At 36.8% G+C, this 18,725-nt stretch overlaps 1 protein-coding gene across 2 annotated transcripts in view; it reads right to left on the bottom strand.

Moving 5' to 3' along the window:
• Positions 1 to 18,725, bottom strand: part of mtnr1c (melatonin receptor 1C) — a 50,147-nt gene that overhangs the window by 18,622 nt on the left and 12,800 nt on the right. Inside the window, 1 exon segment of one of the 2 annotated variants that reach the window (NM_001161484.2) lies at positions 17,888 to 18,331. The exons of the other annotated variant lie outside the window; for it this stretch is intronic. Coding sequence (NP_001154956.1) covers positions 17,888 to 18,083 — 196 coding nt within the window. The 5' untranslated portion in view covers positions 18,084 to 18,331. 2 annotated transcript variants of the gene reach the window in all.

The following is an 18,725-nucleotide window of genomic DNA, read 5'->3' as shown; positions in this document are numbered from 1 at the left end:
CTAACATTGACATCAAACATTGACATCAAAAAGTGCTTACAGGACAGTCCTGTAATTGATTTTTGATGTGTATTTGATGCCAATGTTAGATGTCAATTTGATTTCATTTTGACATTAAGGTAGTCAATTGACATCAAATCGCTTTGCATTTTTGATGTAGTTTTAACCTCAAGGTGCCCGCTGGAGTGACTTTGCCTCAACAGATCATGTGACTGGACAAGTGGCCGATCTCAAATGCAGACCACCATCTCAAACCTTGTTTAGTCATGGTAAAATGCCTCTAGAACTGTCTCACAAGACAGTGTTTCCAAACACCATGCATCAAACATCAGTCATCCGCCTCTGAGGCACAAGTGATTTATTATGTAGAAAAAAAAACAGCCAGAGTGGTTTTCCCGGTTGTAGCAAATTTCATTTGTACTATTAATAATTTCTGACATTTTTCGCCATTTTTTTTTTGTCTTGAACACATGGGATGGAGACAGTGTTTTATTTATTATTAATGTATGGGATATTCCAATTATAAAACTTTGGACGGAAACAAAACTACCGTGTGCTAACGAATAGAAAAATTATGTCAACATAGACACATGTAACAATGCTCTGTTCACACAAAGACAGAATAAACAGATCAAGTCACGGACAGATGCTTTTCCAATTCATATTAACACCTACAGCTTTATCATAATGGCACCTCCACATTGTTCAAAGTGTGGACAAATTATAATACTGAGAAAGTATACTTGGAAACATATGCGCAAGATTTATGCTTCAGTTTTTTGTTCCAGCTGGAAACAATTGCGTGTCACCAACAGCAGGCGGTGAGATGATTTTATGGGAAGTCATCACAACATTGAGCTAGAAAAACTCAACAGCTCTGATGAGTTTCTGCAGCGCAAAACTGGAAAAAAAAGAGTAAACAAGAAAGAATCTGACTGGAGAGTAAAACTAAAGATGGAAGCACAGGTTTTTTCCAGGCAAGCGCCTTGTCAAAAATATCCAAATTCATTCTCATACTTCACTGCAGACAGAAGAGAAATGAAATCTAGTTGGAGGAAGACTTGTTTTGAGGTGTCAGCATGTTCTGACTCCCACCGGTAGATGTTTAGGTTTTAGAAATGCATACAGTGCAGTCTTCCTTTATTGCCAGGGCAAAATAGATTTCACACTTTTGTTGCAGCTTATGGCTTCATTAACTGATATTCTAATTAAATAAATTAAAAATAGTCTCTTTACATGTACTGCTTTACAAGTATATATTTTCTGTTGAATACTGTGCATTTAAATTTATGTAATAAAAACTGACAGCTATTTGTTGGCTAGCAAGAAATATACTATTTAAAAAAACGCCTACAACAGATGTTTTAAATTGATCAAATAAGGCACTATAACATATTGTGATCTGTTCTAGAAAATACCACAGACTGCATCAGCATCTGAGGTGTTTAATGGACTGAAGCATCACTGAAAGGGCTTATGCAACCTCACCACACACTCACACACACACAAACACGCACACACGCAGACTCTTGTTGTGTGTTTATTCTGTACATCCCTTAAAGAAATGGTGTATTTTTTATTTTAATGTTACTTTATTATACAGTTTTTCTCAGTGGCTTTGGTGCATTTCTCAAAACACTATTTACATTTACACAGCAGTTAATGCATTTCTCAAAACCATTAGTAGAAACTGCAAAAGCAAGTTAATAACCTGCAAAAGCATGTCACTTTCTCAAAATGGATAGCTCATTCCTTAAAATCAAGTATTTATGTCAATGAATGTGTCAGTGTCATCAAGATGAATCAAGAAAGTCCTGACATCATTATTTATCAAAATAGTCAAATGGCTTTATCATGTATTCACTATGACAGTTTACTCTGTACATTATTTCCAGTGCAAAAAAAGTCAGATTTTGGTGACACATCCTAAAAATCCTCAAGACAGCACTATATTCTATTTGCACAGCCATTTGAAAAGTACAGTAAAGTTAGACATCACTGCTTTTAGTGAGGTATCTGAGTACAAGACACTGATTATGTATGTTTCACATTTTTACTGCATTTGCTCTTTGCAATTCTAATATATTCACAGCATTATGCAAAAGAATAAATACACCTTTATTTTCAACAAACAAACTTCCTTTGGGTAGAGCTGTGCATAACTGTAAACAACATTATAGTGCATACTGGAACTGAGCCTAAAACATACAGAGGTCTGTAAATCATTCATGAAATTGTTCAATTTAGAAGAAATTTTTAGAAAAAAAAGATTAAAATGTTTTTATAAAATTAGCTTGACAGATTTTGACAACTAGTTTTTGTATGTAAAGAATCAAGTAATGAAATGAGGACTATCAGTTTTATATGGAGTGATTATTCAGCATTCACAAGTTTAGTTAATTTTGACTGACAAGACAAAAGCAAATGATAATGTTCTAAAACAGCAGAGAATTTTATGAAAGCAATTGATGTGTCCAAAAGCATTTGCAATTTGTTGGAAGGAATGAGAAACTGCTACTATGATGTGCACAAATGACTAATTGTTTTGAGAAATGCAATAACTCTTGTGCAAATGTAAATAGTGTTGGAGAAATGCACCAAAGCCACTGAGAAAAACTGTAATGTTATGAAATATAACTTATTGAAAATACCCCTGTAATATATTCAAGTAAACATGAAGCATATGCATCGTGTCCAAAACAAAAGCTTGCAGTATAAGCCGATGTATAATTTATACCTTATTGAAATTCTATCAGATAGATAAAAATATAGACTGAAAAACAATTGATTGAAGAAAAACTGCAGGGGCAGGCTAGGTAGACTGGATGGATGGATGGATGGATGGATGGATGGATGGATGGATGGATGGATGGATGGATGGATAGATAGATAGATAGATAGATAGATAGATAGATAGATAGATAGATAGATAGATAGATAGATAGATAGATAGATAGATAGATAGATAGATAGATAGATAGATAGATAGATAGATAGATAGATAGATAGATAGATAGATAGATAGATAGATAGATAGATAGATAGATAGATAGATAGATAGATAGAGACAGACAGACAGACAGACAGACAGACAGACAGATTTGATTCTAGAGGGATATGTAGAAGTCAAAAACCCAGCAGATTGGATTTGAACTTTTTCTAAATCCGTCTGTGGGTGGAAAGAATAGAAGTCTGCAGTTTAGCAGGTGAGTTTCAGCGGAACAATTAAAATGCAATTACCTGTTAGTTTGCCAGAGCTCCCTCTGAGCCAGTTGAATATTATCAGCCGCTGCGAGGATCACTTCTCACTGATCTGACTGTGTCTGCGCTGTCACAAATGTGTTTAATGGCTCTGCTCGTCTGGAGCATCTAAGCTAGAAATACCTGATTTTTAAAGTGGATTTTACTTTAATACACAGATCAGACAGTCTATTATAACTCTGCACAACTCATATTTATCTCTCAGTGTGATGTCCAGGATAAACCTGCCATCCATCCGTCTGTTAAATTATTGGGTTATAAAGCTTAGGAAGTTCTAGTGAGATACGACCACCTACACCAACACAGCTCTGTACACACACACAAAGCACCTTAGCTACATAAGTACCGTTGGTATGCAAACACACAGCTCCATTTTCCCTCCGACATCCCATAAAAATAACTGAGTGGAAGCACTGAGAAAGACATAGACAGAGAAAAGAGAGAGTGTGAAAGAGCTGGTAAGAATATGTAAAGTTTGAACACATTACAAGTACATATGTGATGCAGGATGAGCTTTTGTTTTTTAATGAATGAATAAAGTAGCATGTTGCTCATTAAATATTTAGATTATATTATTACATAATATCCGTTCATCTTTGTTGACAAAAATATTAAATTCAATTCACCTTTATTTGTATAGCGCTTCTACAATGTAGATTGTGTCAAAGCAGCTTCCCATATAAGATCTTAGTAGATGTTAGTTCATGTCCATATATGTCCACTGTAAAGAATTGCTCTGCAATTTGACAATTTTGGATGCCAGCAATGTTGTTACATTTACAAGTGCACCTAATTAATAACTACCATTGTGCTGTAAAACTACAGCACAGTTGTAATTGTTAATTTACACCCAACGGCCACTTTATTAGGTACACCTACTAGTACCGGGTTGGACCCCGGTGTGGTGTTCAAGGTTTGACATGTTGTCTGTTCAGAGATGCTCTTCTGCATACCTCAGTTGTAACAAGTAGTTATTTGAGTTAATGTTGTTTTTCTATCAGCTTAAACCAGTCTGGCCATTCTCTTCTGACCTCTGGCATAAGCAAGTCATTTGCGTCCACAGAACTGCCGCTAATTAGATATTTTCTTTTTTTCTGACCATTCTCTATAAACCCTAGAAACGGTTGTGCATGAAAATCCTAGTAGAACAGCAATTTCTGAAATACTCAGACCAGCCCGTCTGGCACCAACAAACATGCCACGTTAAAAGTCACATATGCGCCCGAAATTTTATCTATGCGACCTCAAAATATATTTGGGAGCACTTGTGCGAGTGCATAAAATTGTTGTGTGCGATCAGTTTTTACTGCAAAATGTTCACCACATGCGCGGATTCAGCAGACATTCACGCAAAATGCATCTCTAAGCTCTTTGTCTGCACTTGAAATGCAAAAGGCAGTGCTCAGGAATGGTTTAAAACAGTTGTCATGTCAACTTGCTGCAGTAAACAAAGCCAAGTCCGTAATGCTTGCCTCACCTTCGCGCTCTTCTTATTGGCCCACCACTGCTCTAGCGCTGAAATATCAGCTGTCAATCACTCAGTCAATGCCTTCTGGCTTGGGATGACAGAGAGAGCTACTACCGCGAAAACTTGAAATGCGCTGAAGATAAGAATGAAGATAACACTGACAGATTTTGCTTTAGAAACCATGGCATCTAAAGTTAGTGACCATGTGCTAAATGTTAATCCACCATCTACATTTTTCGAAGAGTGGAAAAAAGACTTCCGTTGGCTTTAAGTCCGCTATGAAAAGTCTGTGGGATGGAATTTTCAGGTAACTGTTTGCCACATCTAGCATGAGAGCTTCTGTTTAATCCATCATATAATCGTCAGATGCTGTCCGCCGTGCTAGAGGCAGCTATTTGTCAAATTTAACACCACGTAAACCATCGCAAATAGGCATGCACTGAGTAAACTAACATCGCTACTCATAAAAAGGCCGGTATTGCTATTAACATGACGTATGCATATAATAAGGTACAGTATGTGTCAAAAGCATCAGTGCAATATCAGACAGCACCCGTGAGAACAGCACAGTTATACCGTTAACAGATTCATTCATGTCAAGCAGTGTGTGCAGGGCCGGTGAGCGTTCCGTGTATATGCTTTGGTCACTCAGTTATGTTATTAAAATGTATTTTCTTGTGAGAACGGGATTTCCTTGAGACATATTTTCTTTACACTTGCCTTGCATATATATATATATATATATATATATATATATATATATATATATATATATATATATATATATATATATATATATATTATGGATGTAATATTTCAGAATTTCACGGTACGGTAATACCTCGGTATGAATGTCACGGTACGGTATTTATTGAATCATTTACAGGAAAAAACAAAACTTATGAAAATACTCCAAAAAAGAGCCAAAAGTGTCAATGACATACAAATTAGCCATCTATCTGTAAGCTTTGAAACAGGAACTTCAATTTTAATGACAAAAAAATATTAAACCATGTAAAAAAATAAAGTTTCAATTTAGTATTGTTGAAAACTCATCACATTCAACATTTAACCACTCACTCACTTAGATAGAGATGGGTTTTAAGGAAAATTATCATATAAATATAATCTGGTAAAAGCTGGTATCTCTGGGCATTTACAATGTCCCCAGCAACAGAAAAAAATCCTCTCATTTGGGACTGAGGTTTCTGGGACAGAGAGATATGACTTGGCCCAGGTTGACAGCAGTGGGCAACATTGTGCATTGTCTTTCCCCCACTTGAGGGGACAAGCCATAAGTAAGATAGAGGTCTCTTTGCGGAACAAGTCAATGTCTGCATCAATCTGAACAGTGTGCTGTGTTTCTGCAGTCCCCATGACTGTCGTATTCCCCAACTTGCAGGCACGTGCACACATAGGGCTCAACCTGTGCAGTGCACATGTCCTTTTTAGTCTTGGATAGAAAGTGTCCTTCCAAAATGATCAAAAGTGCCCCCGCGACGCGACACATCCTCCCTCGCCCTTCAGTAGGCGCGCGACAACACCGCTCTTGAGTATGCGCGCTCAACCCCCCCTCCTCGCTTTACATTACGCGCTCGACAACACCGCTATTCAGTACGCGCGCGACAACACAGCTGATCAGAACGCGCGCGACAACACCGCTATTCAGTACGCGCGCGGCGACAACACCCGCTTAGGTTCGATCATTTACAGCTCTTTTTTATCCCCGCTTCTTGCAGCACACTCCATTTCCGCATTACTGGATCTGTAGCGACAACAGACCAAGGCATGATGGCCAAGCCTGGGCTGATGGGAATTGTAGTTTCCGGTACCTCCCGTTCGCTTCATTCGCCTGAGCAAATTTTCTCAGAAGACCTATAGTTTTACCGAGTCATGCGACCACGGTTATATCGAAAAAAATTAATATTGCGGTATGATGGTATTTACAATACCGTTACATCCCTAATATATATATATATATATATATATATATATATATATATATATATATATATATATATATATGCTTGTTAGTTTGATTACTGTTGATTTCAAATGCAATAAATATGTTTGTACAAAACTTGTAGTAATGGTGCTTATGATTGGTGGGTGCGACTAAATTTTGGCTGATGCGCCTAAATTTTTAAAGTTAGGAGCACCGGTGCTATCAAGCAAAAGGGTTAATTTTGAGCCCTGTGTAGTATTAACAGATGCATGTGAATTGAAGTTAAATGCTGTAGTTCCAGAAAGTGTTGATTTTTTCTGTGACATGCAGAGCATTTATAAAGTTCACCATATAAATAATACTAACTATTAAACATAGGCTTTCAAATAAGTCAGTGGTTTAAAAATCCAGTGGAAGCATATAACTTATCAAAATGCAACACTACACAAGCAGTTTCTTTATATAATTAGTATATTGCTTTTTTGAGAGCTTGTTTACAGCCTTTTTGAAGCAGTGTGTGTGCAAGTGTTTATGCGTATGCATGAAAAATAAAGAGAGGCAGTATTTCCCCCTTCATTTCCATAAGTACTTAATGCGGAATTATTCCTGTATGCCAGCCAGTCATATAAAACAGCGAACCGGCATCTCAGGAGCTCTGCCAACAGACAGATCAAACCCACTCCAGATACACAACATCTTCATGCTGTGATATGCAAATGTTCATGTTTGTTCTATTATTGTTAAAGCTCTATTAGGCTGCAGTCATTTTACTGTAGTGAGATATGCTGTTGTCTGGCAAACAGAGTGTCCAGCACAGCGGGTCAGAGGTGTGTGCCTGAGGCCGCAGCTCAAGAAAGAAAACATGACCAAAGCAATCAAAGATGTTCACAATCACTGTAACACTCCATCACAAGCTTTCCCATCTGCACACACACACACACACACACACACATTACAGCCTAATTCAAATGTATAATCCATTCTTTTCAGAAATGACCATATAAGAGCATTGGCATATCTCAGTTGGAAGCAGAGGAAAAGCTATAACATTGTTGGCGGACTCACCTTATCAAATGAGACACAAAATATTTCTTTTTACGAGAAAGGAGAACAATCCTGCATAGTAAACATGAAGAATAAATAAATGACGGATGGAGTTATTAAAGGAGTTATAAGTTCTGGAAAGGTGCTTTCTATCCAGTTGTGTGCATCAATTTGTTGAAAGACAAATGTATAAGCTGTCAACCAATCAAATACAAGCACACAACTGCTGTAAAGCAGATTGGTCTTCTTTACTCATCATCCTCATCATCCATTTTTTTAAGTTCCAACATTGTCAAAATATTTCCAGTTCAGACAGTTCTTTGAAAATGACTTTAAATTGCAATATTTTAAAAGCGAAGGCCTGTTTTTAGGATATTTCCTTGGTGTTTTTCTAGAGCCAGGATTAATCGAAACTATCTTTATCTCTAATTTATATACTGAAGATGAATAAAGGTCTCAGGGGGTTGGATTAACATGAAAGTTAGGAATTAATTACAGAATTTTCATTTTTGGGTGAACTAACCTAATACACTTAACTGTATAATACAGGGATACCTAATCCTGCTGTTGCTGGAGGACCACTGTCCTTCGAATTTTAGCTCTAATTAGCTGTACAGTTCTCTCAAACTTTTTAATGAGAATGAATAGCTGGTTCACTTGTGTTAATTAGGATTTTAGCTTAACTCTCTAGACACCTCTGGGATGATGTGTGATGCCACTTTAAAGTCCACATAAACCTGAAGCTGCCTTTTTTGTATTGTGATGCAGTTCCTAAAGAAACTAAATATTAATTGAGTAAACAGTGGGCGTGGCTTGTTTTTTCTACTGCGAGCTGATTGGGTGTAGTAAAGTAGAAATCTAATTCGGAAAGATCGGGAAATGGGTTTAGAAGAGTTATGAGAACCTAACAGACTCCTCCTCCTTACTATTTGTGTTTGTTGAAGGGGCGTGCTTAAGTATGTTAGCCACGCCCAATACCTCAAAATCATATAATCTGAGCTTTCAAATAAAAAATTAAAAAAACAGGAAGTGTATTTTTAGATTTTAATTTTAGATTACATGGACATTTTTTTCTTATTGACATGCACAGATGAATTGTTCACCACAAAACTGGCTAACAAAATCATACGGTTAGTTTTGACTTCATGTGTACTTTAGACTGACTAATTGTTACATTTACGGTTTATTCATTGCATTGATATTTTGTTAAAATTAATGATATTATATATATTCTCCAAGAGCCCAAAAATAATCATCGGTTTAAGGAATTACTTCCATTAATACTATTCTAAAATATAAAAGATACACATAAAAAATGTTTTTTGCTTGTTCAAACTACTTCTTTAAAATAAGCTGAATCAACACAATTCTTGAGATTTCATTGTTCAGTCCACATAAATTTTTTATGTTCAGTCCACATAAATTTGTTAAAAGTGTGAAGTTAACTTAATTGATATGTTGGGACAACATTAATGAATTGTGTGGAAACCTGCATTCTTTACAGTGTAGTGTAGGCCTGCCTCCATTCAATTTCACACATACTCTGTAGCTTATAAAACAAATACATTTGAAACATAAGCACTGGACACCAAAAGGCTAAAACTGCCCCAAATGTCTGTGTTTGACAGCATATTTTGTCAGTTGTTCAAATGAACAAGAGTCTATTTTTGAATAGATGTAAATGGAGAAGAGGCTTGAGAATAAAATTATAATGGTGTGTTACAGGCAGCAATGCAGCAGGAAACCACCACAGCCCACTAAATCTTTGATTTGTGCATGGTGTGTCTAACTGGGTATAGGTTTATAATCAACATAGGCTCATTCGGAAAACATACCGCAATATACATTTCTAGAGAGTACCAAAAATGTCCCAGCAGCTACATTTTTTTTGCAGTTATTATTTTCACAAATCCACCAGGGGGCGCTGTATTTTCTTTTTAAGATCTCAAAATTTTCTTGTGAGTGCCATTTGCACCTGCTGTCCCTACATAATTCGCGAAGGCTTCCTATTAAAATAAGCCTATGTTGCAATAATATTTTTTCCCTCCAGTATGTGCTCAATACATTTAAACGAACCAAGGTTTTTTTTTTTTTTTATTAAAACAAAAAATATTGGACAAAAACAGCTGGGTTTAGTGAAATAAAATAAGAATAATAAATTAAAGAATAAAAACTAAAACCAACTGAAACTAACTTTAGTCACAGAAACACAAATTTTCAATCATTAGAATTAATTAACATCAGAAAATCTGACCAGCGACTTTTCAGAGAAGTACCTGTGGATGGCTCTTCTACAGACAAACATATTTTCTTCATCTGGCAAAATAAATTTAAACAAGGCACGTTTACCTACATAAATGATCTTTAGAGTCCACATGAACCAGAAGTTGTGTGTTTTTTTGTTTTGTTTTTTATCGTATTGTGATGCAGTTCCTGGAGAAACATAATATTAAATGAGAAAACAGTGGACGTGGCTTGTTTTTTTACTCAAAGCTGATTGGATACAGAAAAATTGGCATTTCATTCAGAAAGATTGGAAAAAGTGTTTGGGGAGAGTTATTACAACCCATCAGACACATCACCTCATCACCAAAACTGACAGATGGAGGGGCGTGGTTATATGTTAGGTACGCCCATTTTCTATGATATACGTAATCTGACACATTAACTAAAAAACAAGTGCATTTTCAGATTTCAATTAGAAGGACTAACTATTTTTTTTTCTAAATGACATGCACAGATTAATTGTTCACCACAAAACTAGCAATGTAAGCTAACAAAATGGCTAGTTTTGATTTCTTGGGGACTTTAATATGAAGATGCTTGTCTTAATTCTTAATAATAATTTACATTTATTCATTTAAGTTGCATTTATGTGCTTTTCAGTTCAGCACTTATTTTACTTTTATTACCACAAAGCTTACACAAGAGTTACTGTAAGCTGTGCAAACACTAAACCTTGCTTTGGTCAACACTGGATGTGACCTATTAACTGTTAAACTAGAATTACTGCTAAATATGTGTAATAATACAAACTTAAACTAAACAGATATTTACAGCAAATTAAAAAAATAGTAGTAAAATAAAACTACACTTGATATCAATATGCTTTCCTGTGGAACTTAATGATCATATCTAAAATATGCACTTTTAGTCTAAATAGATGCATTCAAAATCAATCTTTGGCTCATAAATCTAAAGGGGACATGCATGCCCCTTATGTGTAAATAGACATGACGTCTCCTGTGGTAGATTCCAAAAGATCAAGGACATTCAAATTCAAACTATTACACGGGTCCCGCTAGCGGTAAGCACTGATGAGCAACAAGACAGAGGAAAGTTTGTGAGGAAAGGCCACAATTTTGCACCCCAGGAGTTGGCTAACCTTGGCGGAGAGTTGATAGTTGATCAAATACCTAACCTTGCTTATAGGCAAGAGTATGCTTTAGCAAAAAAAGAGAATTCATATACTGTCATAACGACCTTCACTCACCGGCTGTGTGTATAACTACAATGAGAGTAGTTCATTGCCTTTCCTCTGAAAGCCATCTGTCCATCAGCAGCCCTGAGTGTGTGCCAATGCCAAACACGGCTGCTGTTTCAGGTGAGGCGTAATGGACAAATTGCAATATGCTGATGCTGCTAATAGAGACACTGTAATGCATCAGTGACAATTTAAATGGCCTTCTTCAGACCGGTGGCAGTTCCATTTTAAACTAACAATCTTATTTTACACATAAGACCGGGTGCAACCATTGTAACTGAAATGTGTGGAGACACATCTCATTGATTTTAGCCATACAAAACAGCTTGTTATTCTGCTTTATGTCACAAAATTGTATTTTCTTATCATAAAATAGTCATTAACGCACTGCTCTGTGGAGCAAGCACTTTGACAGTTTACTGCCAATTGTTATTCCTTGTCATTTACCCATAGCAGCAAACGAATAAGAAGTCAGAGCTTACGCATTGCAAAATAACATGAATATCATCAGTATAGCAGCATTAATACAAGTTTTTGAAAGTTAACTAATACTCTTTTTTAACAAGAATCCTTTAAGCTGATCAAACATGACTGAAAAGACTTCTGTTTACATGTGCATTAGTGGTGTAATTATTATTATACATATAATAATCAGAGTAAACACTTGGGTTTTCGTCAGAAGCAGGCAACTATACATTCGGATTATTCACCAAGGAAAAGTGGTTATTTTTACCACCATTATTCACATAGCCCAATGCACAGCTCAAATGATGCATAGCGGCATGTAGTAGGCGTCTTACTGGCCACTTTTTTAATGCACTTAAATCAAGTGCAAAACACTGAAGCAAGTAAACATTGAAATGTGATGGTAATTTCACTAATGCCCATGCTCACTAATGTCGCTAATGCAACGCCAATGTCACTAATGCCACGCCATCACACTCTTTGTGACATCTCTCGATGAAGGAGCAAAGAGTTTTGCTGAAAGATTTCAGCGTTTGGAGGGAATACTTCAGTATGTCAGTAGTTCATTCATGCAGTTGTCTGAGTCAGAGTGGAACAGATGCAATTAAAGTGTTTACATGATTTTGGTTAGTACAGCAAGCTTCGGTGCATCAATGTAATCAAAGCATTTTGTTTACAAGAGGCAAAGTTAAAACTCAATATTGCCAGAATCTAATTGTAATCACGACATGGTGTAAATGCTCGCTGTTAAAAAAAGAATGCTGAAAAGGATTAAAAGAAAAATAGATTTGTTTATAGTATAACCATTTATCAAATTATCCAGAAAAATGTAAAGGGATTGTCCTCTATAAAATTAACATTAGACATTTTAACAATAAAGAGCCAGGGGAAGATGGGGGTTGTGTGGTTTGAAAAACCCATTCCCCACTGACAAAATCCAGAATTTGACCAAAAATTGAGCTCATTTATCCCATTTTGGACTGGTATGCCATCATAAATTGTGAAAATTCTAGAAAGAAGAAGGCTTTAGGACAAATTAATTTTGTAATCTAGCTGTAAGCAGCAATTATCAGGGCCAAGCAGCCCACCGGCCACAAATTAAACAAGCAAGGCAACAAGCTAATGGAGAATTCTATGACTTTTCGGCAGCATGGTCTGAGCCAAAAATGGTGGAAATTAATTATGGGCTAACTATAGAGAATTCAAAGCAACTGACTTTCAAAACTAATTCAAGATGGTGGACAGAAAGTCGTGTCCATTAGGGAATAAATTATGCCAATGTTCTCTGTGTGATCCAAGGAATCTGAAAGACCACTCTCATGACAATAGAATATTCAAGTGGCCAAATTCTGACTGAGGAAAGTCTGAGCTGGCCAGTTTTTATTAACAAAAAAGAAACACCCTTCACAACAGGCTGGCTACGGGCCTGAGTCAGCAGCAACTGCCACATAAAGAGTCCAAAAAATCATCCACAGGCAAAGAAAAATGAATGCCCGTGTTTTATGATGATACATTGAGGTTTTATTAAGTAAAATGATTGGTCTGTGCAAGAAACTATTATTATTACTTTAATCCGCAGCCCCCACAAATCATCCTGACCACATTCTGAAATTTGGGCATTATTGAGATTAAATTTACCTCATGTAGACCAAATACTCTAAATAAACCGATGCAATTCACCTCAAAATTGTAGTGTCGCATTATAACTATGCGATGTGCAAATTTACATGTGAACTGATGCTCTGTGGTTATGACTTGTGCTTTATTGTTTATTAAAAAAGCTATTTGTGTTTATCTTGGATATTTCCACTTGGATGGATATTACCTTTCTTTCTACAATCTCAATCAGTAAGAATAACTTTAGAGATTCCCAACCTTTCATATTGTACAACAGAGCACCACATGACCCACAGTTTCAGCCAAACATCTTTAATGTTTTGCTGAGAAAAACTGTCACCTACATCTTGGATGGCCTGAGGGTGAGTAAATAACCAGCAAACCCTCATGCCTTTAAGCAGGAAAACCAAATTTAACTGTGAAAATAGCAGGAAAATGTTAGTTGAGGAACAAAATCAGCAATTGTGTGACACTGAAGACTTTGAAAATGGCTGCTGGAAATACAGCGGGGTTTAAATGATTCGAATCACCAGGTTGATACGTTTGACTTTGGCAGATGTAATTTGTGCCAAGTCCTCCTGAACAGCACGAGGGAGCGCTAGCTGATGCTGGACATTAAGAAGCTATCAGTCAGCACTCTAGTCTAAAGATGGGCCAGAAGAAGGGGGGTAAGGTATTGATTAAACCCAGCTTGTGCTCCCGCAATCTACACAACCCCATAACCAAGCCTGACGGCAATAGAAATAGCCTGAGCTGGGAGGAAAGCAGGTTTCAATGTCCTCATGCCAAAAATTCCAAAAAGTCATATATAATATAAATTGATATAATCATCCGTGTTATTTATTTATTTTTTGTAAGGCTTTGCAGAACTTACAATGTATTCTTAATGAAGATTTAAGAGTATAACTTGTCCTTGCTGAACAATAATATAAAAGTTTAATTTAGAATAGGACAAGGCAGTGGCGCAGTAGGTAGTGCTGTCGCCTCACAGCAAGAAGGTCGCTGGTTCGAACCTCGGCTCAGTTGGCATTTCTGTGTCGAGTTTGCATGTTCTCCCTGTCTCAGCGTGGGTTTCCTAAACAGTCCAAAGACATGCGGTACAGGTGAATTGGATAGGCTAAATTGTCCGTAGTGATTGTGTGTGTGTGTGTGTGAATGTGTGTGTGTGGTACCAGAGATGGGTTGCGGATGGAAGGGCATCCGCTGTGTAAAAACTTGATGGATAAGTTGGCGGTTCATTCCGCTGTGGCGACCCCGGATTAATAAAGGGACTAAGCCAACAAGAAAATGAATGAATTTAGAATAGTTTAATAAAAAATTCATAAATACACTATACATTTGTAACAAAATCTTTACACCATATATAGGTCAAAAATGAGATATCCTATTTGGTATCTGTCAACATCAATTTAGATCATTTATTTTTTTATACATGGAAAGCATATTATACGTGCAAGCACTTACTTGAATGTTGAGAATAATTCTGTTTAAGAATAAATTGTCAAAATAAGTGTCAAATGAATAGCATCATAGTTATTTGGGTGTAAAAATTTAATTACACTGATACTGATTAAAATATCTGAAATAATAAATGAATACAGTCAATTTATTGCAGATTAAATAATGCGTCCTAAACTTCCTTACAAATACATGTATTAAAATCTGATGAAGGATATGCATCCTCAAAATTTTTTTATTCTAAATATGCCTAAAATAATTTTTTATATAAATTATTATTCAGAGTGTGTTTTATGTAAATTAAACAGGGTAAACTCTAGATACAATAATGAATAAAGCTACATTTTACATTCTTTTCTTGATGAAAAGCTTTAATTTGTCACATTGATACACGATCCCTTGACAAAATTATTATCTAAGGCCACTTGTCCTTGAACACAAGAGTTCTATCATATTTTAATGCTTCTCCTGAGCCCATTTAATTAGTCAAATATGCTATATATTATCATTTTGATGGACATTTATGGAATAAAATATTACAACTATATATTTTGTGTCTTTTAATTTACTCAAATTATTTTTCTGGCTCAAAATGAGGCAGAGGTGGAATCCTGATGATTACATTTTTGCTCCATGAAACAAACACATTTTGCATGATTCTGGTAATCTTTTCAGGTAAAACATACCTTATTTAAGAAAAAAGTCTCAAATTAAATGTAATAAAATGCATAAGCAGTTCACTTGGGGTCTGTCGATAGTCATGACTTCCTGACAACAGCTGGGGGTAATACAAAATTTGATAGAGGTGGCTGCCTTGTAATTTATCATGACATAATTTATATCAACTATTCATGTTATGTTTATTCATGTGTTCAAAGTGTACCGTGAACAACTGGCTAAATAAATACACATGAGCAAACTGCCCTTCCCCCACTAGCAAAAAATGGCTACTAAGAATAAAATTGAACAACAACAGCAAACACAAAAATCACACCTCAGCTATGGCACAGTGTGCAATCATGCATGCGTCTAAAAGGCATGAAAAAGCCAGTGCCATGTCCTGATCCCGCTGTCTCTGTCCCCAGTGATTTCCAGTCTCTCGCAACTTGTTCTGTGCTTAAAGGCATGAACAGCACATAAATAAACATTAAGAGAGAAAAAAAATATCACCAAAACTGCACCAGCAGCTCACGTGCCTCTCTTTTCTAATGCATTCCCACCTATAGAACACACAAGAATCAGATCTTACAGAATTTTCCAAAAAAACAACATTCAAAATTCTGACACGTCCCTATTGAGGTGGAATCAGCTGAGCGTGAATGCAATGAGTTATGAGTCTGGGGTTCGTCCATCCCAGTCATGACAAGCAACAAAGCTGGATCTCCCTTCTTAATACATCCACTCCAGCAGCTCATGGCTAAGGGCAGGCTTGGAAAATACCGCATGATCTGAGGCGGTGGGATTTCGACACGCTGCCAGCACAGTTGTGAGCAGCTGCAGCGATCGGAATGGTCTGATGAAAGGAATACACACAGAAAACAACGCCAGCCACACTGGAGCATGTCCTCTCCATAAGATCAATGCACATTTCCTAATTCCCTTTTGTGGACCCCAATATAGATAATCAACCACTGTATTCTAATACTGAGAAATGCTCGTCTCCCAGAGTGCTTCAAACGTGTGTAAACAGCCCACTGTGGTCGGATGATGGCACTTCAGCTCTAATAAGATGTTCACAGAAGATCCCTTTCATGCTTCTGTCTCCTCTGCTCATATCATCTTCATACCAACAGGCGAGTAGGACTTAATCAAGTGGAATAGCTGAAACTGATAAACATATCTATCCCTCGCAGGCAAAGCTCTGCTCCTTCGCTCTCACATATATAAGATTACATGCAATACAGAAGGAAATCAGATAATGTAGCAAGCAACAGGTTCTTTAACATATACTGTACACAAAGAGGTCAGAAAGTCTCAGGACATACCAACAAGCCAGGATGTAAAATCTAACTGGCAAGAAAGTGAAAGATTTAGATGTTATACAATGAATTACAATGATTCTGAACTATTTTTAGTCAAATAATCAAATTTGGGACATGTGAACTCCTCTGAAAAAAAGGTCAGATTTTCCAGCACCGAAAAACAAGATGCCCTTTGGAATATCTTCAAAATACACTGCTTGACATGGATTATTAAGATTTTTTTTAAATCATTGCTCTTTTCAATTAAGCCTTACACCTAAAGTGTTAGTATGTTTATGAAAATTTAATTTATAATTAAAGGATCTTATAGATTTACGAAGCATTTTCGGTAAAGCTCCCAGACTTTTAGACTCCACTGTATATGAGAGACATTGTGTTTTATAATTTGACTGTATTGTAATGGTCTCACATATCTGGCAACTGTTCCTTCATCGCTCAGCCTGCAGTATAAAATAAAGCCCTGTAAACTGAGTTGTTTGCTTACGTGCTTCTGTTGAAGCGATCATGCCTTGGGTTACATTCTCCTGACACGTCTTTGCACATCAAAAAAACGTGGGTTATTATGATATTTAACATCTTATATCTTGTTTTGTTACACAATACAAAAAAGACAGCCATGTTTTGCCGGTGTCTTATGTAACTCCGGGGAAGAGGGAGCATCAAAACATAGAGCACAGGGAAGCATGTTACATAGGTGTTGATTTAGCATATAAGACCTGCTTCTTCTCAGTTTCCAACATTGCAATGAACTACCTATATGAACTGTATATATATTTACAGAGACCAGTTATCAATTATCTGTATTAATAATTTAAAGTGTTTATGTGTGCTTGAGTAAAATGTCATATAAAATGTTTTATTCTGTAAACTACTGATAATATTTCTTCCCAATTTGAAATAAAAATATATGACGTGCTGGCAAATATAAATACATGCATGTTTGTGTGTGTGTGATCTATGATCTATGCCAAACTGACAACAACAGCTGTTAACAAGCGAAAGACAATCTGCTTACATGTAAGTGTTTTTAAATTCTTAGCATACTATATCTTTAAACAATTACTACATATTGTAATAAAAACATCTATAAAACCTCTATAAAATTATAAGATATTTGCCTGTCATTACAGTACACGGTTATCTCTCCCAGGAGGACTTCACACCTGCATTCCTCAGTTTCTTGTTCCTGTAGACGGACAAGATGACCAGCAGATTTCCAACGATATCAGCCACGGTGGTGAAGATCAACACGCCGGCGAGGGTGGCCGCGACCCCGGGAGACGTGCTCCTGGCGGTGAGACAGTTGTTTCCCTGGGATAAACTATCCAGACAGCTTAAGTTCGCCTTTGTCATCGCCATTCTTATGGAGCAGTGTAACGACACATTAAAGTTTCCCCTTTGCTCCACTCTTCAAGAAAAAACGGCAAAGTTGCCGCGAACAGGTATAGTCGTGCACCTTCCCGAAAACAAATCCAATCCATTCCACTTACAAAATGTCACTGTACTCATAGAAAATCCGTTTTCATGCAACTTCCAGCGCACGATAAATTAGCCTATGCCACAGTGGATTTCCCAGTAGCTCCCATTAAATTCAATGAATGTTTGGTAGTCGGTGCATTGTCAGCCCCACAGTTATCTGGACTGTCACCTCGGATCACAGTGAGTCACACACACACACTCCGGGCTGTTGCTCAAACGCCACACTCATCTCAGCGGCAACATTGGCGACGGTCTGCGTCGCATCCCCGGAGCCCGGAGCCTCTCGGTCTCAAGCGCGCAGTCAACTGTTCAGAGCCAGTCCGGCAGCGACTGTAACGAGTTGAGGATTCTAGCCCTCCGCGTCTGCGAATATCTCAAACTGAGACTTTGTTCTTTAAAAGCGTGAGTTTAAAACATAGTGTAAGCGAATGGTGTCCTATGTTTTCTTAAAATGTTTAAGCAGAAAACATACATTAGCTACAGTCCGTCGGAGCGCATTTTCATCTGGAGCTTTAAAAAAAC

Source organism: Danio rerio, chromosome 5 (assembly GCF_052040795.2).
Source record: "Danio rerio strain M-AB ecotype USA chromosome 5, GRCz13ab, whole genome shotgun sequence".
Taxonomy (NCBI): Eukaryota; Metazoa; Chordata; class Actinopteri; order Cypriniformes; family Danionidae; genus Danio; species Danio rerio.
The sequence above is the reverse complement of the archived record's forward strand: the minus strand, read 5'-3'. Positions and strand labels throughout refer to the sequence as shown.